General features: G+C 38.3%; 1 protein-coding gene across 1 annotated transcript; it reads left to right on the top strand.

The window, feature by feature from the left end:
- Window positions 1-2,822: 2,822 nt before the first annotated feature.
- Idh (isocitrate dehydrogenase [NADP] cytoplasmic) lies at window positions 2,823-24,710 on the top strand. Its single transcript, XM_045742545.2, has 9 exons — window positions 2,823-2,978; window positions 6,227-6,460; window positions 7,255-7,415; window positions 9,496-9,647; window positions 9,889-10,017; window positions 13,064-13,221; window positions 15,703-15,837; window positions 17,980-18,142; window positions 24,128-24,710. Exons 1-9 carry the CDS (start codon window positions 2,963-2,965, stop codon window positions 24,207-24,209), a joined length of 1,230 nt encoding a protein of 409 aa, XP_045598501.1. The 5' UTR covers window positions 2,823-2,962; the 3' UTR covers window positions 24,210-24,710.
- Window positions 24,711-26,290: the final 1,580 nt, after the last annotated feature.

The raw sequence follows: 26,290 nt of genomic DNA, 5'->3' as shown, positions 1-26,290 counted from the left end.
GTCCTTAACCCTAATGTTCCCAGGAATACGACCCGCCAAATCGTTTAACAACCAGGTACCTATTTTACTTTTGGGTAAACAGAGGCTACAATTAAGGATTGGCGCCTAGTCAATCCTCCCCGACCACGATACAAACCTATGCCAAAGCGCTCCCGAAACGCCGAGTGCAGTCTTACCACTTCGCCCTGGGGACTGCTTGTTGACCTATTGCCGCTGCTTGCTGCTATTGACCTATATAATCTGTAATCTCCAAATCCAAAATTCATTTTGTGTGGGGACAGGCAGCCTGTGAATATGTATATACGTTAGGTTTGTATCGAGGTTCCTAAGGTGGAACTACTGACCCTCCCCCAGCATGCAGCCCCACAAACGTTGACCAACTGTTTCTGTCCTGCCGTCGTAATCAAACATCAGGGGCAAATGGCAGGACCTTTGACAAGCCACCGGCTTCCTGTCCTCATCGAGGGCCACTACAGTGCTAGTGCCCCTCAGGTAAATTCGGGTAAACTATACACCAGTCGGTTGTGACCCGACTGCGCTGGCCACAGTGAACCTACATAAGAGTAGTAGATGTGTAAAGAAAAGTTCCTATAGCTGCATGCATGGTTTAGGCTTATCGAGTTACCCCCCCCCCCAACCCAAAGGTTGGGGGGGGGGTAACGTATATACATATTCACATCTTCCCCAGGATGCATCCCACAACAGTGTCCTATCTCAAGTATACATATTTACTACTCGATGAACAGAGGCATCTGTCCATGTGGTACAGTAGTATATTTAGCACCCTGGGCTCGCCCCACGCCTTGCCGACATTTTCGGCCGGATTCGAGCCATGGGCATGCTGGGAGGGTTGACTGGGTACCACTCTAACTGTTCGTCCCGGCTGTTCGTTCAGCAGGGCTTAGGGCCACTGGTTGTAGACCAATTGGCGGACTAGCAGGGTAAGGGTTGAGACGAGCTGTTGGGAGGGCGACCTTTAAGCCTACTAACATGAGTGACAAGTAGTTTTCCGTTCTTGTATGTGTTAAAAAAAATACATCCCGCCCTATCTCCGGGTGTTGAACTTGGGGCCAAGTGGAGCCGATTTCTACGCTATTAACTAACTGTATATATAAATATATATTAGTATATTTTGGTAGCAGTCTTTCCTGTAGACATATATTATTAAATATGACCGAAAAAGTAAGATTAATAATTCTAACACGAATTTTCTCAATCTTTCGTACATTACGCTTCACTGTTGGAGGTAAATCAAAAATCACTTCTCCAAAATTCATTTTTATTTCTAGTCTGACGCGACACGGGCGCGTTTCGTAAAACTTATTACATTTTCAAAGACTTCACAAATACACAACTGATTAGAACGTATCTCTGATTTTATATCTACATTTGAGTGAGGTGGTAAGGGTGATGTGGCATTAACACAAGACAGAACAGGAGGGGATATTAATAGGGTATTAAAAGTATCAACACAAGACAGAACAGAAACAATGGGTATTGAATAGAAGTGTTTGTAGAAAGCCTATTGGTCCATATTTCTTGATGCTTCTATATTGGAGCGGAGTCTTGAGGTGGGTAGAATTCTACCCACCTCAAGACTCCGCTCCAATATAGAAGCATCAAGAAATATGGACCAATAGGCTTTCTACAAACACTTCTATTCAATACCCATTGTTTCTGTTCTGTCTTGTGTTGATACTTTTAATACCCTATTAATATCCCCTCCTGTTCTGTCTTGTGTTAATGCCACATCACCCTTACCACCTCACTCAAATGTAGATATAAAATCAGAGATACGTTCTAATCAGTTGTGTATTTGTGAAGTCTTTGAAAATGTAATAAGTTTTACGAAACGCGCCCGTGTCGCGTCAGACTAGAAATAAAAATGAATTTTGGAGAAGTGATTTTTGATTTACCTCCAACAGTGAAGCGTAATGTACGAAAGATTGAGAAAATTCGTGTTAGAATTATTAATCTTACTTTTTCGGTCATATTTAATAATATATAAATATATATATATATATATATATATATATATATATATATATATATATATATATATATATATATATATATATATATATATGTATGTATGTATGTATGTATGTATGTATGTATGTATGTATGTATGTATGTATGTGTATATATATATATATATATATATATATATATATATATAATGTGTGTGTGTGTATTCACCTAGTTGTGCTTGTGGGGGTTGAGCTCTGCTCTTTCGGCCCGCCTCTCAACTGTCAATCAACTGTTTCTAACCACTACTATTTTTTTCACATTACACCCCCCCAGAAAACAGCCCGTGACAGCTGACTAACTCCCAGGTACCTATTTACCGCTAGGTAACAGGGGCATATTGTGAAAGAAACTCTGCCCAATGTTTCTCGCCGGCGCCCGGGATCGAACCCGGGACCACAGGATCATAAGTCCAGTGTGTGTGTGTGTGTGTGTGTGTGTGTGTGTGTGTGTGTGTGTGTGTGTGTGTGTGTGTGTGTGTGTGTGTGTGTGTGTGTGTGTGTGTGTGTATCACGAAAATTAACGTGATAAAAAATGTGACAATGTCAAACCACGAAGGAAGGATTTAGACTGGAATTTCCTTAAGTATTTTTGTATTTAACAATACATCTTCAGAAGGGCGGATTTATAGATCGGTAAGTTGGCTATATAGGCAGGAAGTGGGTGTTAATTATAGGGGTATGACAAGAGCCTGAAGGAGTACAAGTGTTGGCAGGAGTACAAGTTCTGGCAGTAGTACGACAAGTGCCTTCAGAAGCTCAATAAGTGGTCGCAGTAGTACGACAAGTGCCCTCAGAAGTACAATAAGTGGTCGCAGGAGTACGATAAGATACTCCTCCCGGCCCCGGGACCATAACCGCCCTGCGGCACTCTGTTGACACCTGGGTGACCAGCTGGGACTCTGCTTCCGCTTCTCCCAAACTCTCTATATAAAATGGGGAAAATCAGTTGTAAGTACAAACCTGTAGTGACAGTTGTTGCATATTTGTTGGCCAGACATGTGTACTGCTATAATCCGGAGGCATTTAATACGATGCATTAATGAGTTTGTAAATAAAAGGCATAAAAAATGACATTGTGGTGGTGAAGAGATCTGTTTGGCTGGACGTAGCATGACAGTTTGACTCAAGTTTATGCAACTTGGATTAAGAATATATTGAGATCATAGAGGATTGTGTGTGAAGTAGTATGGGAAGTAGAGAGGAAGTAGTAGGGGCCATTTTTTTTTAAAGTCCCAGATATTGTGAATGTTTGTGTATGGCGAGAGGTTTGGTAATGTTTTCTCACTAGGAAATATTTGGATGAGAGATAAGCATTTGAATCATATCCTGAATATACTGTCTCGTTACACCTGATGCCTCTGTTCACTTAACCGTAAATGGGAGTTAGGCAGCTATTGTAGGAGAGGTCAGTAGTTAGCTTAGGGGTAACCTTTGATAAACCTAACAGGCTTCCTGGATCAACAATCACATTTTTTATAAGAGAACTTTTTGGGGGCCTCTGTGGGGTGCGATCAAATCTTAGTCCAAAATGTAAGTTAGTCCCTATATAAGATTATTAGAACTGGCCTGGAATAATCAGTTGTAAAACTTAAGCATTTTGTTCATGTTGAGGATGACCATTGTCATGCCTATCCATCTCCAGGACATTTCCAAGATGGGACTAATCACCCCAACCAGAGTCGTAAGGTTTTCCATTCTCTCTTGGTGAAACTGTCCCCTTTGGAAGGTAACTTGGCCTTTAATTGTTAGATACTGTTGTACATATTACAAAATCTTGCCTTTCATTCCCAGTTTAATTTTCCAGAAGAACTAAACTTTGAGGCTGGTAAAAAGCCTTTCCAATACCATATACAGAAATAATGTACAGAAGTGTAAATATGTTTAATTTTGTCATCAAAGACTGGCACATTCTTGGCCATATATGGTATGAGAATACATTATGAATTTTACTAGTTATTTTGGTCATAACTGAAATAACTAGTAAAGTTATCACTAACTCTTAGTGGTAATACGGCTGAAACAAATAAGCAACAAATTCACACTTTAGAAACAGGAAAAGTGAGGATTTTTTATTTTGTCATGGAGTATTTTCAAGTTTAAACTGAGTTTTAACTTGATAATTGTCCACAATAGATTGAAAAAACTTTGCCTATTTCTAATGAATTTAAATTTCAGTTTTATATTTATTTTTTTAGTTTATTAGTGGAAGCAGTATTGAAGTGAATTAATTGCAAATTATTCCCAATCTGGCTATCATCACTATGCAATGAGAAGGGAGAGTTGTAAGTTTATTATCTAATAAAGCATGTAACTGAAGTTGTACTAATTTGTGATAATGGACTTGGGAAGATAGGAGTAAAGTCCAGAAAGATTGCACGAGTATTGTCGTTGTGTGATTAGATAAGACTTGGAGTAACAAAACTGGTACATTTTGATAAAAACTCGTCACAAGAGGCTTCTAAAACACATTGTCACTGATCATTTATGTGCATCAGGTATTGGTGTGATTTGGCTCACCAATACCTGATGATTTGGCATTTATGTGCTCACCCCCACTGCTTTTCATTCACAGGGGGGCACGCACTGCTCTTCATTCACTGGGGGCGCGCACTGCTCTTCATTCACTGGGGGCGCGCACTGCTCTTCATTCACTGGGGGCGCGCACTGCTCTTCATTCACTGGGGGCGCGCACTGCTCTTCATTCACTGGGGGCGCGCACTGCTCTTCATTCACTGGGGGCGCGCACTGCTCTTCATTCACTGGGGGCGCGCACTGCTCTTCATTCACTGGGGGCGCGCACTGCTCTTCATTCACTGGGGCGCGCACTGCTCTTCATTCACTGGGGGTGTGCACTGCTCTTCATTCACTGGGGACGCGCACTGCTCTTCATTCACTGGGGGCGCGCACTGCTCTTCATTCACTGGGGGCGCGCACTGCTCTTCATTCACTGGGGGCGCGCACTGCTCTTCATTCACTGGGGGCGCGCACTGCTCTTCATTCACTGGGGGCGCGCACTGCTCTTCATTCACTGGGGGCGCGCACTGCTCTTCATTCACTGGGGCGCGCACTGCTCTTCATTCACTGGGGGTGTGCACTGCTCTTCATTCACTGGGGACGCGCACTGCTCTTCATTCACTGGGGGTGTGCACTGCTCTTCATTCACTGGGGACGCGCACTGCTCTTCATTCACAGGGGGCGCGCACTGCTCTTCATTCACTGGGGACGCGCACTGCTCTTCATTCACTGGGGACGCGCACTGCTCTTCATTCACTGGGGGCGCGCACTGCTCTTCATTCACTGGGGGCGCGCACTGCTCTTCATTCACTGGGGCGCGCACTGCTCTTCATTCACTGGGGGTGTGCACTGCTCTTCATTCACTGGGGACGCGCACTGCTCTTCATTCACAGGGGGCGCGCACTGCTCTTCATTCACTGGGGACGCGCACTGCTCTTCATTCACTGGGGACGCGCACTGCTCTTCATTCACTGGGGACGCGCACTGCTCTTCATTCACTGGGGACGCGCACTGCTCTTCATTCACTGGGGACGCGCACTGCTCTTCATTCACTGGGGACGCGCACTGCTCTTCATTCACTGGGGGCACGCACTGCTCTTCATTTATTGAAAGGTGCATTCCCGCCTTTCTCTTTCAGTTTTAATTTCCTCTTTCTTTTAACAAATAATTTTTTAGATGTTTTAAAACGTCATCTCCATTTTTCTGGTGTATGGTTTATGTATCCATCCACACTGCCATAGGATTCTGCTTTTGTCGGCTGGGGCCTGGTTAAGTGTGGGCTCCAGATCCAAGTCTCATTTTGCTCTATCGGGGTAAGGTAGTTGGGAAGCTGGGTTCTCGGCCACATTTTCCCCACTCCTTAAAGATAGGTTATCTGCAAGTCTGATGAGCCCACATAAGCAGAGCAGTGGGTGGCTGGGCTGACACAACCATACCTCAAGATCAGAATAATGTGATTGGTTAATTTGTGATATTTTGTTCTAAGCAAGTTTAAATTTAGTGAAAATATTTGAGCGATTTTATAAATGATAGCATCTTTTGTTAACATTTTGAGACATTAGGACTGTTTCAATGGTTAGATGATTCTTCTGATTAATCATTTGTTCAGATAGTTAATAAATACTTAATAAATTTTGCAAGACAGCATTTTAATACAGTACATGGTTTGCTGTATACTACAGGTGGCCCAGTGGTGGAGATGCTTGGGGACGAGATGACCCGCATCATCTGGGACATTATCAAGCAGAAACTTATTCTCCCGTTTTTGGAGATTGAACTTCACACATATGATTTGGGGATTGAGAATCGTGATGCCACGAAAGACCAGGTCACGATTGACTGTGCTCATGCCATTAAGAAATACAATGTAGGCATCAAGTGTGCAACAATTACGCCTGATGAAAAGAGGGTGGAAGGTATTGTTATACTGTGCTTATGTTACTAACAAAAGATGGTCTATATATATTTTTAATTATATGCCCCTCTCTTGTCTAAAAACAAAAGATATGTACAGTACAGTGTGTGTGTGTATGTATGTATGTGTGTGTGTGTGTGTGTATATATAATATATTACATACAGTATTTGCTAATTGTTTGATATGAATACCTAGAGCATTATTTTATCTGGTACTGTATTTCCTTATGTATTTACATATTTAAAAATAATCTCAATAGGGCCTAGCCTGACTGCAGTAAGAACATGTCCAGTGGCATTCTTACAATTGAATGATGGAAAGAACTATATAGACTTGTTGTGCTATAAATGGATGTTAAGTAAATTTCATGAAAGTTTGTTTAATAATTTTCTTGTAAATAAGCCTCAAACATGTAAGTTAGGTAATTTTGTGCAGATTTGTTATTTACATTTTTTACAGTACAGGTAATATACAATACAATTTGCAGTCTCCGTGGTGTAGTGGTAAGACACTCGCCTGGCGTTCCGCGAGCGCTATGTCATGGGTTCGTATCCTGGCCGGGGAGGATTTACTGGGCGCAATTCCTTAACTGTAGCCTCTGTTTAACGCAACAGTAAAATGTGTACTTGGATGAAAAAATGATTCTTCGCGGCAGGGGATCGTATTCCAGGGACCTGCCCGAAACGCTACGCGTACTAGTGGCTGTACAAGAATGTAACAACTCTTGTATATATCTCAAAAAAAAAAAAAAAAAAAAAAAAAAAAAAATACATTTATTCCTAATCATTTTCCAGAGTTTAATTTGAAAAAGATGTGGAAGTCTCCCAATGGTACTATACGTAACATCCTAGGTGGCACCGTGTTCAGAGAGGCTATCATATGTCAGAATATCCCCCGTCTTGTCCCAGGATGGCAGAAACCAATTGTCATTGGCCGTCATGCACATGCTGACCAGGTAAAAATAATTGTTGTACAGTATTACTGTTCTGATTATCATTGACTAGGGTAACCAAGCAACATTAGAAATAAACAGTATTATTAGTTTTAAAAAGTAAGGGTCGGTTAAAAATAATAATTCTCTATGTAAACGATCACATCCGGGAATCATGTAAGATAAGTTCTTCAGTGTCAAAAGTGAGATAAATTGCAAATTGATCAATGTTTTAAGTCATTAATCTCTAAGGTAAAATATGTTTAGCATTTCATACAACTTCTTTAGTTATTGTAATTACTGTATTATACAATTCATGTGAATTGTATTGCAATGCAATCAGACTTATCCATTGTACACTATATTACATATGGGCCTAGATTAGCTACTCTAAGTATAGTCTCTTCCTCTCTTTTTGTCAATCTAGCACTTTGTATTTTTTTATTTAGTTAATCATTACAGTTGATTGTGGCTTTTGTAAATGGTGACTCAAGAGGAAAGGAAATTTCATTTGTTGGTAATGTTTCACTTGTAAGGACTTCATTAAATGTAACAGATATACTTGGTTAGTATTTATAAAGGCCAAAAAGGGAAGGGTTAAGGTCAGGAAAATTTAAGTTCAGCAACGTTATATACTTGATGGATTGTTACAATTAATATTCGTTATTAATTAATGTAGCAATAGGGACAGCAGTGCTGAATTTACCTCGACTGTGATGGCTGTAGATTCTATACACTTGTCTTCTAATGTTTTATTCTTTGATGACCTTGAAAGTTGAAGTGGTGTCACACCTTGTTCCTTGTAAGACACAACAAGTGTTGTTGGTCTCTGACTGGAACCTGGAGAAATGTCTCATGAACTATGGGATGCTAAACTCATTATCAAAGAAGAAGAAGAAGAAGAAAAGTTTTAGGAGATAGTGAATGAAATCTGCAGTCATTGAACACAATGCACTTGAACAGAATGGAAAAATTTTGCGTTCCTGCCCTGTTACGGCCCTATTGGGTCCCAACTGGGTTCTTTTCTGATGTTATTTGAGTTTGGGTATCCGGCCCCAAGTTAGTAGTGGCTTTCAAGGGGTGTGTTCCGTAACGCAAGTAAATTAAAGGGGAAGGGATACAAATACACTGCTTTTGTATATATAATCACCACCACCATAAATAAATATATAAACTGTCACACGGGGGGTATAAATACACAATGTACAGAATCGTCTTCCTCTGAAGACACAGGATGCTCCACGGTGCTCACGATGAGTAGCCCTGGTTCTCTTCGTCTAAGCCCACGATGAATCCTCTGATTCTTTCGGCGAATCTACCCCGGCCACAGGCCAGCCAAATCACAGTCCCACTGGGTGCACCGTCGTGGAGGCCTTCAACCACAAATCCAGCCTGTAGCTGGCAGGTTCCGATCACCTCCGCTGTGTAGGCCACTCCACGATCGATACTAGGGTTGCGAGCCCTAGGCAGGAGCCTCGTGTGATTCCGCAGATCACTCTCCTCTCTCCGCACCACAGTGGGTAGTCTCATCAGCCAGCCCCCAGATAAGACGATTCCTGGTACTGCCACGTCACAGGCAGGCTAACACACTCAACAGTGTTCGTCCGGGGGTGACTCACAGCTTCTGCAGCAAACAGGTGGAGAGACCTTGGCTGCCTTGGGTAGACTGATCCACCGTCCGATACAGCAGTCCCAGGTCGACTCTGTAATCACACGTCATTAGTAATAGGGACACTCTAGGGCACCTCACTTACAGGCTTAGACACAAGCGTCCACCTATCCACTCCATAGATGGCGTTGCTGTCTAAGCGCCACCTCACCAGAGGTCAGCAGCGGCTATGTTATGAGCTGATTAAGACGGGAAACCAGCCCCTGTGGCCGGTATATCCCGCCCTCGCTAGATGGCGGGATATTTGGAGGGGGTTTCGGGAGCTGACTCACAGATGGCGTGGACGTCACTGCTCCGTGCTACGACCCTAGACTCGGGTCCGTAACATGCCCCTCTTGCTATCGTTGTGATTAGTGTGTTGTCGACACCTTGTTTTCTCTTCACCAAAATTTGAATTCTGAACTAACTTTTGAAGCAGTTTTCCATTTTTTGCAGTACAAGGCTATTGACTTTGTGGTGCCTGGTGCAGGAAAGTTAGAGATCAGCTGGACTCCTTCTGATGGAGGTGATGCAATTCGGGAAGTCATCAATGATTTTAAGGGTGCTGGAGTTGCCTTAGGAATGTTCAACACTGATGAATCAATCGTGTAAGGATAAAAATATTATTGAAATTGTTTTTAGTATTCATGTTTTTAAATTATTTTTGTTTTATCAATTCGTGCCGTATATCCATCACAATGTGAGATTGCTTATATGTACTGTACATGTAATGTTACTATAATGAAATATTGACACATAATTATCATTTGCAACAATTGAACATGGTTAATTATACAGTATAATCTATAAATTATGATGTACCTTTTGAATGTGACTATACATTTGCAGTGCATTTGCCCATGCATCAATGGTGTATGCTTTGGATCGCAAGTTGCCTTTATATATGTCGACCAAGAACACTATACTCAAGAAATACGACGGCCGCTTCAAGGATATTTTCCAAGAAGTATATGAAAAGTAAGTTCTTAAGGTTTCAAAAACAGTAATAGGGGCATGCTAATTAAATTTTCTAATAGGTGTCGTTTAGTTTCCTTTCAGGATGAATGTTATATTAAAAATTAATGCTCAAGTTGGTATTTTATTCAGTAAAAAGGAGAGAAGTTGACTAAGGGATTTCACAAACATAATACAATTTCATGTATGCCTTTCAGACTAGTGTGTGCAATTTGCTTTGCACAGAATTGATTGGAACAACACAACATAAGTTGAAAGTTGCCTGTAGTGAGCATGAGGTTGTGAAAAAAAAATTATGCTGCAATTCATTAGCATGATTTGGTAACATAATTAACTTGTCCATTCCAATATCCTTAGTATATTATTGTTCTAGCAAGAAAGTTCTGAAGTAAATATACACATTTTCTTTCCTTAGTGCATAGACTAAATGAAAACACCAGAGACTTTTGGGCCTTGATTTTAGTTCTCAGAGTCTAAAAGCATACATAGTTATTTACACACTTTGCAAGTTAAAGAGCAGTGCTCATGGCATGACAGAATTTCAAATACTGTATCCTGAATTGTCACTTGCCTGAAGTTGGTAATCTTCCTCAGTATTCATACAGCCCATGCTCCCAAAATGTAAGTGCTTAGTAACCATTTGGTCAAAAGTACCAATATGCAGTGATGGACCACCAGAAAGTTGACTTTTGTATCATTGAATTTGACCAAGTGGGGAAACTTGTTTTAATGACAACATAAATATAGAACCTAACCTACTTAACTTAGGCATGTATTAGTTATAGATCCTAGAGCTAATACATCTATCTTAGGTCTAATATAGTACATATATGTACTATAATAGGCCTAGGAAGTTTTGTTGGGATTTTAGCTTTATTTTCTCCGGACTCGCTAAAATTAAAAGTACAAATGTAAATTATTATTGGTGGTTAGTTGCTTTGACCAATTCACTATAAGTACTATAATTTCAGGAGGATGGGTTGATATATAGTAATGTGGTAGGAAGTTTTTCCAGTGAGTCAAATATTGGCTGTCTGGCTTCCTATCTTAAAATCAGGGCAAGAGCATAGTCAAGTACTGTATTCTACAGTTAACCCCCCTCCTACCCTCCATCATCCCCTATTGCTTTTAACTTTGTGCCTGTGGAATTGGAAAAAATATTAAAGAAAAAAAATGGTTAATGTGGTATGTAGAATAAGGCAGATTTCTCTTTCTAAAAAATTTTTTTTTTAAAGTTTCTCTCCACTTGTAGGTTCCAAATCAAATAGGATGAACCCACTTATCAGAAAGAAGGTTGTAGGGTTAGAAAAACTAAACCACACTCCAGAAGATGAGGAGATGACGACATTTTGGTCTATCCTGGACCATTATCAAGTCGTTTTGATCTGTCCTGGATCATTACTATATCAAGTCTTGCAGTCCAGAACAGACCGAAATGTCGTTGTCGTTGTCTCGTCTTCTGGTGTGTGGTTTAGTCTTCATTTCTTCAGCTATGTTACTGTGACTCATCATCTGCATTGTAGGGTTAATATAATTTTAAAGGATCTCTGCCTCCCCATGATGTCTTGTTAGTCCAGTAGTGCACCCAAGATACAGTACTTTACTGATATCAAAAGCAACACTCCCAATGAAATCTGATGTATACCAATTGTATTACAGTATATTTATAGCACACTTCTCTTCATGAGGGCTCTACCCCTGTATATATTAGTAGCTCTGAATTTTACTTTATCGTCTGATTTTGAGCTCTTTCATTGTTTTAGCCACTGAATACTCTCACTACCACTGCATAGATTTTTACTGTTGAACTCTTTATGCTGATTATTGCAATGAGGATATTTTATAGCAAATCTAGGGGCATATTATGTTTGAACTCCTGGAAGCATTTCCTTGTCCAGCACACGACAATGTGTCTGACTATGAGCGAGCTGATGCAGTTATCAAGAATGCCTCTGTAAACTTAGTTCCTTTAACCACTTAACTGCGCCAACCGAGTATTCTCGGTCGGCGGGAAACTGCGCCAACCAAGAAAACTTACTTGGATTTTTCGGTACCAATTCTAAGTGTGTACGAGGTTGGTTGTGTACGAAATGGACTTTTAGGACCTCCAGTGAGAAGCAACCATCTTGGAAAAAATTCCCAGAATGCCCTAGGGCTGCTGGCTGGGTTAGTACTGAATGAGCAACCATGGGTGGCACATGCGCCTCTGGCTCCCAAACACCTGTCCGACGTGGTGTTGAAAGATAATGCTCTGTCGGTGAAATTCAAACCTTATTGTTTGAAGAACATAAGGGTCATAATATTGGTGAAGCTAGGTGCAATAAGGACCTAACACAAAGGTCGGATGCAAGTGATACAGCACCTATGAGGAGGATACAGCGAGCGTATCCAGTTGTAGCTCTGAGCGTCACCCCTTGCAATCCTATGCCATCTCCAATTTATTTAGATGATTCATAGATGAATCGTTTTCTGCGTTCAGTGATGATGCATCTGATACAAGTAGCATAGATGAACAGTATTAGCGGCTTCCATGGTGGTGTTTTCCACAGATATTTTCAAGAATACCTGAATCTCTTCCTAACTGACGGACACTCTTTGAGGCTAGCTGAATCTCTTTCTGACTGACGGACACTCTTTGAGGTCACAGAAAAACAGTAACGTGTATCCTAATAACCCATGACAATATTGGAAATTGAGGATACCAGTGACCGTCGTGTACCACGGAATAACATTTACTTATGAGTGGGATACCTTTGTGTGTCATGGAGGTTCGCTTTTTCCCAAAGATATAGTCTTATAAAGTGCTCTTAATTTCATTTAATATTTAGTTTTAAAATGTTTGTTAGTCATATTCCTAAGATATTTATAATTTTAGGTTTTTATATTGTCATTTATAGTAATGTTTATTTTCAGTGGTCTTGCTATTATGGTGCCTGAGAAATTATCAAACCTATATTAATATTGTATATTAATATTTATATTAATCATTATTATAAATTCAAAAGAGAAGTGGAAGGTCTTAGTGTTAATATATTTAATTTAATTTCAGCGAATATAAAGGAAAGTATGAAGCTGCAGGAATTTGGTACGAACACAGACTCATTGATGACATGGTTGCGCAAGCTATGAAGAGTGAAGGAGGCTTTGTATGGGCTTGCAAGAATTATGATGGTGATGTTCAGTCAGACTCCGTAGCCCAAGGATTTGGTGAGCTGCCTTCGTTTGTTTTTGCAAATTAAAATCAAGTTAAGAAAATATAGTTTTTGATAGGTTTTAAAAGATGGATAAGTATGTTTGGATTTTTCTGTGTGCTGTTAAATACAGTAAATGTTAACCGTAACCTGACTCGTGGCTGAAATCATGAGGGAGGTCAAGGTTAAGAATGTTAGAGGGAGTGTAGGTCTACTATGATAAAGTACAACATATCCAAATAGATATTTGTAGATGATACAACTCTTAGTAGATTTAAATTATGTGGGCAATTATTTTATATTATACAGCTGGGCCTTATGAAGCAATGGGGTGCTGTTGGTGAGGACTGCTTGGTGTGGCAGTTCATGCTTATCCCTGTTGCTATATTGTGAATTATGTATGGAGGAATTAGGTGCTGCCTTGTATGGGCCAATGGGCCTTCTGCAGTTACCTTCATTCTTATGTTCTTACGAGTTCTTTTTTGTTTTTTATTATTTACTATTATCCGTGATTGTCTTTACTATTTTACTTTTTTTGGGGGGCTGATGTCTCCCCACCCCATCAAAGTTGGAAGCCAAGTAATGATACACAGTCATTACTGAATGACTGTGATATACATGCAGTAATGACTGCGTGTATATATTTTTTAAACATTCTAGTTGCATTTGAAGTTGCTTGATCTATCAGTGTTTTCCTCTTTTGAAGAGTGGTATCAAGGTAGGATCTTAATCAAAACTGAATACATACAAAATTATGGTGGCCATAGTTTTGTTAAAATTCAGGTGGTACTGAAAAATGTCCATTTAGACATTCAAGTAGTCTACTAATAAATTACTTTACCAATGCCAGTGGTCAATAGATCACTCACAAAAATTATGTAATAAATTCAGAATTACTTTTCAGGGAAAAGTGATATATATTCTGCTATATTTAGAAAAAATATTAATGCACTTTAGTAATAAAAAGTAATATATGTATATATATACAGTATATATATAAAATTTATGTATATATGTATATATATAATATATATTCTCAATTTTAAATTGGAATACTGTATAAACAAATATTTAGTCAATTTGACGTAGTAAATTTGTGTTAAAAATAACTCCAAAAATAATGTACTGGGAGTGATCAGAGTTGCTGACAATGGTGATGGGAGTGTACAGACACTACCACCTAATGCAACCAGAGGGTTAATTTACACTAAACAGAAATGCAAGAAAAGATAGTTTTCTATCTTTTGTACACAGCAATGGAAATACATGGGAATATGTATACAACACTTGGCACAACCTATGTATGTGTTCAGTTGTCCTTCTGAAAATCACTTGGCCACAGGGACTTGTTTGTATAAAATATCTGCAATGAAACACTAGTATACACTGGAAATATCAGTGGGAAAAAAATTAAGACATGCTAACTGGCAAAGCATTGCACTCAATAAATGAAGACAACACTTAGAAGTGGTGGTTGAACTTGGTACTGATTCATCTCAATATTGCATGTACTAGTATGTTCTTATGTGTTCAAGCTGTCAGACTTGAACACTTATGTATTGGCACTAGTTTATTAACAGTAATGACCTAACCCATGTACATGCTTCATATAGGAACATAGTTCCTCAACTACACACATAGCACCCTTGTGTGTCGGAGCTCATCACCTAGATGAACAAAGTAGCGTGTGTGTGTGTGTGTGCGTGCAGGTGTTGTAGACACTACTAAAGCCATGGTAACAGCATCAATAGCAGGCAAGGAAAGGAAACTATCAGGAGAAAGTTCCAAGCCATCACAACTATATAGCACTTGGAAGGGGTCAGGTTAAGGATTTGAGATGGGATGGGGGGAAGGAACAGTGCCCAACCACTTGGATGGTCGGGGACTGAGCGCCGATCTGCATGGAACAAGACCATCGCTCTACCGTCCAGCCCAAGTGGTTAAGAAGTAGCAACAGTAATTAGTGAAAGTATGAAATAATTAGAAATTTTGAGGAGGGAAGCACATGGTGACATCAACATTCACTGCTGAATTCAACAGAGCCACTGACTTACCACAGCTTAGTTTTTCTTGAATGATGAAAGTGGATAGCAGTGGTGTTATCCTGATGGTAGGAAGCATTTATATTGCTAATGTACCATAATGACAAAAGTTGTCTTGTCCAAAACAAGACTTTTAGATGTGTGTATTTTCTGAAACAAAGCAGGAAAGTGTGTGCTTTTCTTCTGTTACATTTGTGAGATTTAAAAACAATTAAAATTGGGTTTATTTTATACCAATTGCATTCCCTAACTTACAAAACGTACAGTATACAGTATATATGAAATGATATATAACTAAACATGTATAATAGTGTGTGTTCAGGGAGTCACTAGCAATGTAGTGTAAGGAAAGGAAAGTCCTGAAAACTACAGATAGTGTAAGGAATGAAAGTGATTTAGTAATGCAGTGCAAGTGAAAAAAAAGTCACAAACAATAAGTATGCATTTTCTGTTAGGCTCTCTGGGGATGATGACGTCTGTTCTGGTGTGCCCCGATGGCAAGACAATAGAGTCCGAGGCAGCTCACGGCACAGTCACCCGGCACTACCGTCAGCACCAGCAGGGCAATGAGACGTCTACCAATCCCATTGGTAAGTTGTTGTTACTTTGATCTTTGGATTTTTATAGTCAGAAGTTTTCTATTTAAGAGATTCAATCAATTTTATTGAACAAATTTTGATTGATGCCTTGTTTATGAAAAGTATATGAGTGTTTTATTCATAAATCAAAAAAAGAACTGATGCTTCACAGGGATGTGTTTACCTCCTCATACTAAGCCAAACCTTTGTAATGTTTCAATAAAGATCTTGTAGAAAAAATAGAAGGTGTTCCAAGACAAAAACTTTTACTAAATATTAAACTAAAATTCTGTGTACCATATAGCAATTGTATGGTTTATTGATACAATATAATACACACCAAATAAATGCAGTGCTTCTTTGTATTGTATTTTGATTTATTAACATGATACAATACTCAGCAACACATTTATGCTGTTGTGAAAAAATGTCAGTTCTTACGAGTTTTGTCAGGAATACAATTTAGGAAAAAAATGAATGTTTTTTGTTAGAACTTTAAAATTCAGTATACAGTATATATATGTAATGAAGGCAATTTATAAAAGTTAAAAACGTAGCTCTTGGTACAGTACTGCGAACATAAAGTAAACGGAAACATAAAGCTGAGTGTTGACTAATAAACTGGAAAAATAATTTAATATCTTACACCATTTGGAAGTGGAGGCTATAGAATGCTATATATTTATGGCATTCTATTAAACAAATGATAAATAATTCAAATTCAAAGTTCACTAACAATTTTTATATCTTCCAGTCGTGATCATTCGGCATTGTATGTGTCATATTGAATTATTTAAAGGTGTATGAACTTTTGAATATGTTCTTTAGATACACACTAATTTAAGACTGGTCTTTGTTATAATGGACTCTACTAACTTCTTGACAACTTTTGGGCCTATTAGACTTTTGGGTATTGTGCTGGTATCACTGGAAAAGCAAAAATATTTCACTTATGCAGTAGTCCCATTTTCTTACATTAAGTAGGTTTTGCTGGGATCCAGGTCTGAAATTAAGGATGACTATGCATACTTTTATTAACACTTTCAGCCTCCCGGCGAAGGTAAAAAAAAACAACCGTATGTGCTCCTGGCGTTTTGCCGCGTAAGCGTAAAAACAAAAATGTGTATACTCTTTTTACTCTCCTGACCTTAGTTCTCGAGCTACGTATTTCATTTTGCTACCAACGTGTTCGCAATAAAATTCTCTAGAAGAACATTAGTAAAAAAAGTCACGAAACGTATAGGGATACCAGCACCAAATAAATAACTACGAAAATGACTCGCCGTGAGCGCCCAACAGCAACAAAATGTTTTTACTCTTGGGATTGTTATCACCTCCACACTTGTCCTACAGCGTTAATTTTGGTATCAATGGACTTGCAATGAAATTCCCAACACGGTGATATGAATACTGTATAGGCATAGAATAATGATTGCGGCCCGCCCGCAAGAGTGTGGGAAGTGGTGAAATTGTTACCCGGTATCGGTGACGGGACGACGCACGGCGCTTTGAAAGTTTATACTTATTTCACTCTCATGACATTATTATTCTTTGTACGTCATTCATTTTTGTGTCAATGTGTTCGCAATAGAATGTTCTATGAGCCCGTAGGTAAAAAAGATCAACAAAGCGTAAGATAGAATAGCGCCAAATATAAAACAACGTTGGAACATATCAGCGAGTCAAACACACACGAAATGTTTTTACTTTTGTTATGTTTGTGAACCTTTCATGAACTTATTGTACCATGCAGCCTATTGGTGAGAAAGAGAGCCTCATGGCGCGCAGTTTGAAACAAACCCAAAGTAAATCGGATAAAAGTTGAATTTTATACAAATATTTTAAAAGAGGACATAACTTTATGTCCACCTAGCGGGAGCGGGTAGGCGAAACAGGACGCCGGGAGGAGTCCTCATCCGCAGAAAGTGTTAATAGGAATATAATTGACGTCTACACTTCTCAAGGGTTGAATAGTGCAACATACTTTAGGAGGGTTTTCATTTATTTAGATTGTTTAGCTAAGTGCAGTACACATTTTTGTGAACTCCAAATTTTGAATATTTACCTAGGTCATTCTAACTTCATAAAGAACTAACATGTATTCTTGTTCATGACTTAATTTGTAATCCATATATATGTTGCTATTCTCAACAGCTTCAGTCTTTGCTTGGACTCGTGGTTTGGCTCACCGTGCTAAGCTTGACAATAATGAAAACTTGGCTAGATTTGCCTCATCTCTGGAGGAAGTGTGTGTGGAGACAATTGAATCAGGGTCCATGACTAAGGATTTGGCTATCTGCATTAAGGGCATGACTAAGTAAGTATTATGTATATTTGAAAATAATTACCTGTTGATGAATGTCAGAGTTCTACTCCCACAGCCTTACATGTGGCCAGCCTTTTGTGATAATTGTCAGGTATTGGATGTATGTAGCAAAGATAGAGAGCAGTTACTGTTGCACAAAGGTAGCAAACTTGCCAAATACTTTGTGAGCAATTTCATTTGGGTTTGAGTTGTAGCCAGCAAGGCTTGACTGGGCACCAATCTTAAATAATGTTTCACTTTATCCTTCCTTCACTTGTATATTTCTTATAATGCAACTTCTAATCATAAAATTACTTGGTCAAATTTCATCAAGAAACCAGGCAATACAAATGTGATAAAAAGGAGGGCAAAATTACGAATTTGCCTATGCTAGTCTGAGGGTTCATGTGTTCTAGATGACTTAAAAGATAAAAATGTCTTGGTGTTGGCTGGCTCCTGAGTTTCTAAGCGTTAGGCCAGGATCTGTAGAATGCTAGGGGAGGAGTGCTAATCCCAAATTTACCTTGCTATCATGTCTCCATTACTCTTTGTTTGGAAATGGATGTAGGCCTGTTGCATGGCACTCCTTACTCCTCACTGGAAAGTGGTTGTAGTGTCTCGACTTAAAGGTACACTACACCCTAATTCAAGTCCAACATATTTCTAAAATTTCCTATTCCTTCGTTTAACTCAGTATTTCAGAGATTTTTATCCCTTCATTAAAGACTCAGCAATGCACTTGAATTTCAGAACATTGCAATTTGATACTGTGGAATGTCTATTGGGCCATGCAAAACAGTTACTGTTTATGCTTGACAACACCCCACACATTTGTCCATCTTGCACTTGAAACAATCCAGAAATCCAACTTATGTTTGGCGAGGTTCTCTTCATCTGGTCGGCAGTGGCCAGCTATCTCTGCTCTGCCTGAAAAAACTATTTGACTCGAATTGTTTCACATAGCAAAACTAGAAATACCAGAAACTCTTCAAATATACTCCAATATGATGTTGAATCATAAACGTATTCATTGTGCAATGTAGCAAAAATTTAACCAGTTGGTTTTCTGTCTTGTGGGCATACTTCTTACAAAAATAATGAAAGAATTGCGTTGTCAAATTTATGGATTTATATTGCCGAGTATTTTATTCGCTTTGGTATTCAGGCACCTGTATGGTTCTTAACCCTTGCACTGCGCCAGCTGTCATATTAAGGGGTGTGCCAGCCGACATGTGATTTTTAGTACAGCGGCACCTTCATTTCCGAATTTAATCCGTTCCAAGAGACGGTTCGTACACCAAAAATTTATAAACCAAAACAAATTTTCTCATAAGAAATAATGTAAATTTAATTAAATCCGTTCCACATCCAAAAATATTAACTTAAAAGGTGCGCAGTGCAGGGGTTAAATTGAAGAATGATACAAGACACCTAGAAATGGTGACATCAGTCTAGTACAAGAACATCAAGATCAGTTAGAAATTTTAAAAGATATGACAAAGCTAAAAGAAACAATGATGTATGTATGGGCAGGCAAAGATAAATCATAAATTGTTTTTTCTTCAAACGTATCGAGCAAATATTAAGAAGACTGGGCAATTGAAAATTGTTATCCTCAGATGTTTCACTGATTGTTTATCACTTGTTTCTATTTAATTACAAGTGTGTGTGTTGAGTAACTTGATAAATTGCAAAATTCACATGATAATGTTTCAATTGATTGGTTTACCCGGTATGCCTCATTACAATCATATAGAATAGTGAAAAGCATATAAACATAAACAATGGTGTTGGGCTCTGGGCCATGACACATGGCCTAATTGACACCATATGGGTGAGAGTAGAGATTGAAACAAAGGCACAAGTCACCAATGAGTCACCCACAGATGATGGCAGACTCATAGTACACGTAACGTATGATAATGATTAAGTTGATTGTTTTGCTTGGTATGCCTCATTACAACCTTACGAAGTTGTGAAAACCACATGAACGCTATTGATAAACATATGTAATTATGATGGAATTTTATACAGATACAGTGGAGCCTCGATTTACGATGGTAATCCGTTCCCAAAGACGTATTGTAAGTTAAAATATTGCAAGTCGAAATGATTTTTCCCATAAGAAATAAAGAGAATTGAATTAATCTGTTCCACACCCCCAAAAATATTAAATTAAAAATACATTTTATACTGAATACAATTTTTTCTCTAACTACAAAACAGTACATATGTTTATCTTATCTTTATGGAAGACTCTTGATGGCATATGGAAGATGGTGAAGAGGGGGGAGGAGGAGAGGTTTTACTGTTTGGAAGAGGAGTCTCCTTCCATAATAACATCAGGCAATGATGACTTCCCTGGGGTACACACACTCCTACATTTTGCCTGCATACCACTAGGACCTTGTTGTGATTCACTGCTTGTCTTACTAAAAACCTTTCCATAGATTTTTGTTTTTCCATACGTTTTAATTTTTGTCTGTAGTGAGGCATCACAATGTCATTTAAAAGGTTAAGGCAACAGCCTACTGCACCGTGATTTGGGCGAGTTGTTTCAGCAAAAGTCTGCCATTCTTTCCATGCTGCACACATTTTCTTAATTAATGAGGAAGGGGCATTCTGTACTGTCTCCTCCTCCCCTGAAGAAATTTCCTCAGCTGTCTCTTGTTGCTGCTCCTTGTGAAGTTCTTTGGTGGTCAGTTCTTCAGTGGTGAGTTCTTCATTGTGTTCCTCCACCATCTCGTAACACAAAACACTCACAACACTATGAATGCCACTTCTTTTTCTAAATTTCTCAAACCATTCCCTGCTCGCCTTAAACTCTTTCGAATCTGCATCACTCGTTCCAGGGGTTTTCTTTAAAAGGTCTTTATGCAGTTTCCTTGCTTTCTCACAAGTGATGGCCTCTGTAATGCTATCTGGGGAGCCGGTCTGCCGAGCGGACAGCACGCTGGACTTGTGATCCTGTGGTCCTGGGGTCGATCCCAGGCGCCAGCGAGAAACAATGGGCAGAGTTTCTTTCACCCTATGCCCCTGTTACCTAGCAGTAAATAGGTACCTGGGTGTTAGTCAGCTGTCACGGGCTGCTTCCTGGGGGGTGGAGGCCTGGTCGAGGACCGGGCCGCGGGGACACTAAAAAAAAAGCCCCGAAATCATCTCCAGATAACCTCAAGATAACCACCTGCTAACTCCTTACTGTGTATCCAAATTAATAATAACTGTTCAACATCCTCAAGTGTTTGTGTTCTATGTTTCGTGATTATTGATACGCCTTTTGCCACTTTAGCACTCATAATGTCCTTTTTCTTGGCAAGTATAGTGGATATCGTTGACTGAGATTTGTTGTACTGCCTAACTAGTTCAACAACCCTCACACCATCTTCATATTTATGAATGATCTCTTGTTTTTGCTCTATGGTCATCCTTACATGTGTTTTCATATGTTGAACCTTACCACTAACTTTCTTGGGACCCATGGCATGATATATGATAATCAGTTTTATGTTCAAAAAGCAAAAAATCACCAAAAAAATAGAATTACTTATAAGCGTGATCATCACTAAGTAGGCGGCTCTAGCAAACTGAGGCAGGTCGGCCCGCACGACCAGGACCCATGCGCTCTGTCGAACTGAATGTGTATCAACTAATATCTTTAGTCGACGACACTATCATAATTATCATCATTTGATAATGTATCAAATGATGATAATTTTTCCTACAAATACTTGTTGTAGGAAAATTGATAGAATCGATCACAAATGGCATTCATTTACATCTTGAAAAACAGATTAATAAGGGATTCACAACATCGTTTCACTTTGGGTCACTCGTGGTTAACAAATTTACTGTCATTTTGTTTGTGTATTTTTCAAGCACTGGTATTGGGTTATGCTTAGTTTGATTAGGGCTAGGTTATTTAAAATAAAGCCAAGTGTTAGCATAAATGGAATCAGTCCAAGTTGGAGAGCACTGTAAGTGCAGTGATATAAGGATTTGTTCGGGGACTTTTATTGCTAACAGAATAAGAGGACAAAGTTAATCCAGGAATTGGAAACATTTCCTTATGAAGAGATACAAAATATAAATTTACTTTCACTAGAAAAATGAAGAGTAAGGGGTGACAGTTGAAGTACAGTATACAAAGGATTAAAGGGTATAACAAAGGGTATAGAAATAAGTTTTTAAATACTGTATATCAGTACAAAATAGAACTTATTTATTTATTTATAAAAAATATATATACAAGAGTTGTTACATCTCTAAAGTTTTGGGCAGGTCCTTAATCTTAATTTTCCCTGGAATACGACCCGCCAAATCATTTAACAACCAGGTACCCATTTCATGTAGCCGGTGTTCAATGCTGGGTGAACAGCGGCTACAGTTAAGGATTGGCACCCAGTCAATCCTCCCCGGCCAGGATACGAACTCAGGCCAAAGTATTCGCGAAGTGCCGTGTGCTGGTTGGGTATAGCATAGATCTTAGTATATAATAATAATAATAATAAATAATAATAATTTTATTTAGGAAAAATACATACATAGATGCAGAGTTACAGTACAAACATTGTTTGATTTATAGATAGAGGTAGTACATACAGTACCTAAAGCCACTAGTACGCATAGCGTTTCGGGCAAGGTGAGGTGGGGAAAAAAACCTACTTAGCCTAAAACTAAAACTTAAGTATGTGTAAACAGTGATAAAATTAGATTACAAATTGGTGATTTGACAACCTAGACGTAATTCTGGCCACCTGCAAATGTTAGTTTATAAGTCAATAAGTATTGCATGTTCATATAAGATGATTTTATTATTTTATAGGTAAACCTCTTCTGTTAAAATATATATCATGGGTTTTTCCTAAGTGTACAGTATTTGTCTTTTTAAATTAAATTTGAACACAATTAGCATAAGTACAGAGACAGTAATCACACTGTACATTAACATAAGTAGCTGAATAGTGTCAACTTTAAACAATTACTGTACTTGGCAACCTGTCCCATAAATCTATAACCCTATTTCCTAACCTGGATTTTTTAAAAATTTCTGAATGTCTGAATATTTTTAAATATTAGACATTTAAATGAATTTAAATTAGATATTTAAAAATTAAATATCTAATTTAAAAAAAAGTTGTGTTGATAGTTTATCACCTTATTAGGGTAATATTCCTCACCATCATTCCCATTGCATACTTCACTAATGTTACATTATTCTTTCTTGAGAATGATGGTGCTACATAGCCTTCCCGGTTTGGTGCCTTCTTTTGATAATTACCTTGCCTTTCTTGAGAACGTAAATTAAGCTTTCTTCACAGCTCTTCATAAATGAGGCTCTTTATGCCCAGGATTAACTTTAATTTTTATTTGCATTGCTAGGGAATTGTATTTCTATCTGTAGTATGATGCCCAAGATCTAACTGTATAATTTAAATTGAGCCTCGGAACAATATAATGCTAAATGATGACATTTGATATTTTATTACTAATACGTCTAGATGGGAATCCTAGTATTTCTGTTGCCATATTTGAACATTTACACATTGATTTCTTGAGATTCTACTAATCATGGCTCATGTCTTCTTTGTATTCAGATTTATCAATTTCAAGTTTCAATTGGTAACTGGTAACTCTTATCATTTCTTAGACTAAGATCCCTCTGTCAGCATCTGGCATCTTGCTGAGCTGTACTCTTGTATAGCCTTCCTGGCTTAGTGCTTTCTTGTGGTAATTATTGTGATGCAACAATTTGGCTCTTGCCCAGTAAAGGATGTAACAAGGGTGCTACTTCACTGCTTCCTAGTTTGCTAACTGTACAGATCTTATTTGCACCATCACTCCCCCCCAACAGACACACACACACACACACAAATAGGTGAGTACATTGTATGTGTAGGGTGATGAGGCAGTGCCAAATACAGCACTGTATTCCCTTTTATTGTAGATAAAGCCTCCAGGCTGCTTCATTCCTCAGTTTAAATTTCTCTTGTTCCACAGCGTTACACGTGATGACTACCTCACAACATTCGAGTTCATGGACAAGCTTGCAGAAAACTTGGAAAAAAAGATGTCTACCTGACTTAGCATTCCTCGTATGAAGCCACTAGCAAAGCTCTAGCACATCATTCCCCGAACTTACTTGGACCTACAAACCAAAGGATATTTGAACTACTGTACTATATTTCACATTTATTATTTGTACTCTGCTAGTTTACATGTATAAATATCTAAAGCTTCAGTCCTCAGGTGGCACTTTTGAAGTTGTGGAATCTTAATTTAGTACAGTTTAATTGCCATTTTTACCAGATCCAGATTATTTGCCATTTTAAATTTTATTTTCTGTCCAGAAATTCAGGTTAATTTAAATATTATTAGGCTTCTGCCATTTATACTTTACATTTTTCTTGCCAAAAAAACTTGATCTAATTTGTGCTAAATAGACAAGTATAGCAAGGCATAATTTCTTAGATTATCTTTTTAGATTTTTGTAAGGCAATATGTTTTGTAGTGTCAACTTTTTTCAAAATATTTAGTGTACATGAATTTCCTGTTTTGGGACCAAAAATAAAATTAATTTAATTTTTTAATTTTTTATCCTGTGCATGAATATGTTCATCAGATTTCAATGTGGTAGTGAACTGGTTAACCTCAGCTGGCCATGGAAGCTCAAACTTTGGGGCAACACACACACACAGTTTCGCTTCTCCCATAATTTTTTTTACTAGCAGATACAGGAACACAATTCTTCAGATTCTTGTTTGTAGTCCAATTGCTCTCCTTTGTATAGCTCATCAGAAGCCTTACCATAGAAGTAGTCTCCAGTTTATGAAAGGAATGTATTCCAAAAATGAATTCATAACCTGGCCATAACTTTGAATCAAATTTTTTCCATATGCATATTTGCTTAACAATAAGGGTCCCCAATTATTGTTAGGTAAACATAAGCAAATATTCGAAACTTGGAAACCAGCCCAATCCTGGCCAGAAATCGGAGCCAGGTCATTCTCACTTGCGAGACAAGCTGATAAAACTGTAACCACTACATGGAATAAAACTTTGACAAATCACTGAAGCAGCATTTTTGGTTTGCTAAGCATTTACACTTCCTACGTGCAATATGTGTCCCATAGTACAGTCCTATGCTGTATAGTAGATGCATTCCAGTAACAAGGGAACATGTCATAATTTAAGTCATAACTGTTACAAACATAAGAATAAAGGAAATTAAAGATGGCCTTTTGGTCTGTACAAAGCAGCTTCTATTTATATCCACCCAAAGTTGTTCATATATATATTTAATAATAATGATTATAATATGTCTAACATTCACTTGAAACAACCCAGCGATCCCTCTTCAGTTATGTTTCTGGGTAATTTGTGACAAATCAACAATCCTATTTCCAGGCTAGTATTTATCCAGGTCTTTATGGAATAGAAACATATCCAGTTTGTTTACAATCTTTCATGCTGTGATTAAACTAGTAGTCTTTCTCTGTACAGTACCTTTTAAAGTGAATAATATAGTATGGCAACCGAAACAACTGCATGATCAACTAGGGACAAACAAGGGCAAGATAAAGTTGAAGATTAACATTAGATGTCTTATTGGTAATATGTCTAGAAATAAATTCCAGTACTGTGTTTCATTGGCTTTATTCTGTACATATATGCATTGATTTTTTTTTTTGCCTTAAGATTCCTGTTTAATCTTGACTGAAATTTTATTTGATTCTTTACCATTTCAACATTTTCCAACTGATATCTCGTAACTCAATTCTGGCTATTTTCAAAGGTTTGTTTATATTCCATTGGTTTAGTACTTGCAAAAATTCTTATCCCATAAGTGCCTGTGAGGCTGCAGTATAATGCTTACCTCACATCTTGAGAAATTTTGGCCGGGTTTCAGCCCTAGACAGCGAGAGTTGACAGCAACTATCCTTCGCTGTTTTTCAGTGTTATAAAACACTGTTTTGAATGCATTTTTGTGGCCAAAAAAGTAGTTTGTATACCTTGCTAATTTCATCTTAGTTAAGTTTACTTAATTGAAATAATACATGGGATTTAATTATATTCATTCTTATGCTATCTGTCCTCAAGTCCTACACAGTCTTCCCAGCTTAATGCCTTCTTTCGGTAATTACTGATCTTACTGTTGTCAAG

The sequence above is a fragment of the Procambarus clarkii genome, chromosome 22, assembly GCF_040958095.1.
Source record: "Procambarus clarkii isolate CNS0578487 chromosome 22, FALCON_Pclarkii_2.0, whole genome shotgun sequence".
Taxonomy (NCBI): Eukaryota; Metazoa; Arthropoda; class Malacostraca; order Decapoda; family Cambaridae; genus Procambarus; species Procambarus clarkii.
Note: the sequence above shows the minus strand (reverse complement) of the source record. Positions and strands in the feature narration are given on the sequence as shown.

Excerpts from the sequence above, each read along its gene's own strand:
- Idh (XM_045742545.2), top strand. Across the intron at positions 9,648-9,888 it reads AACACTGATGAATCAATCGT|TGCATTTGCCCATGCATCAA; the intron begins GTAAGGATAAAA and ends ATACATTTGCAG. Across the intron at positions 18,143-24,127 it reads TGCATTAAGGGCATGACTAA|CGTTACACGTGATGACTACC; the intron begins GTAAGTATTATG and ends CTTGTTCCACAG.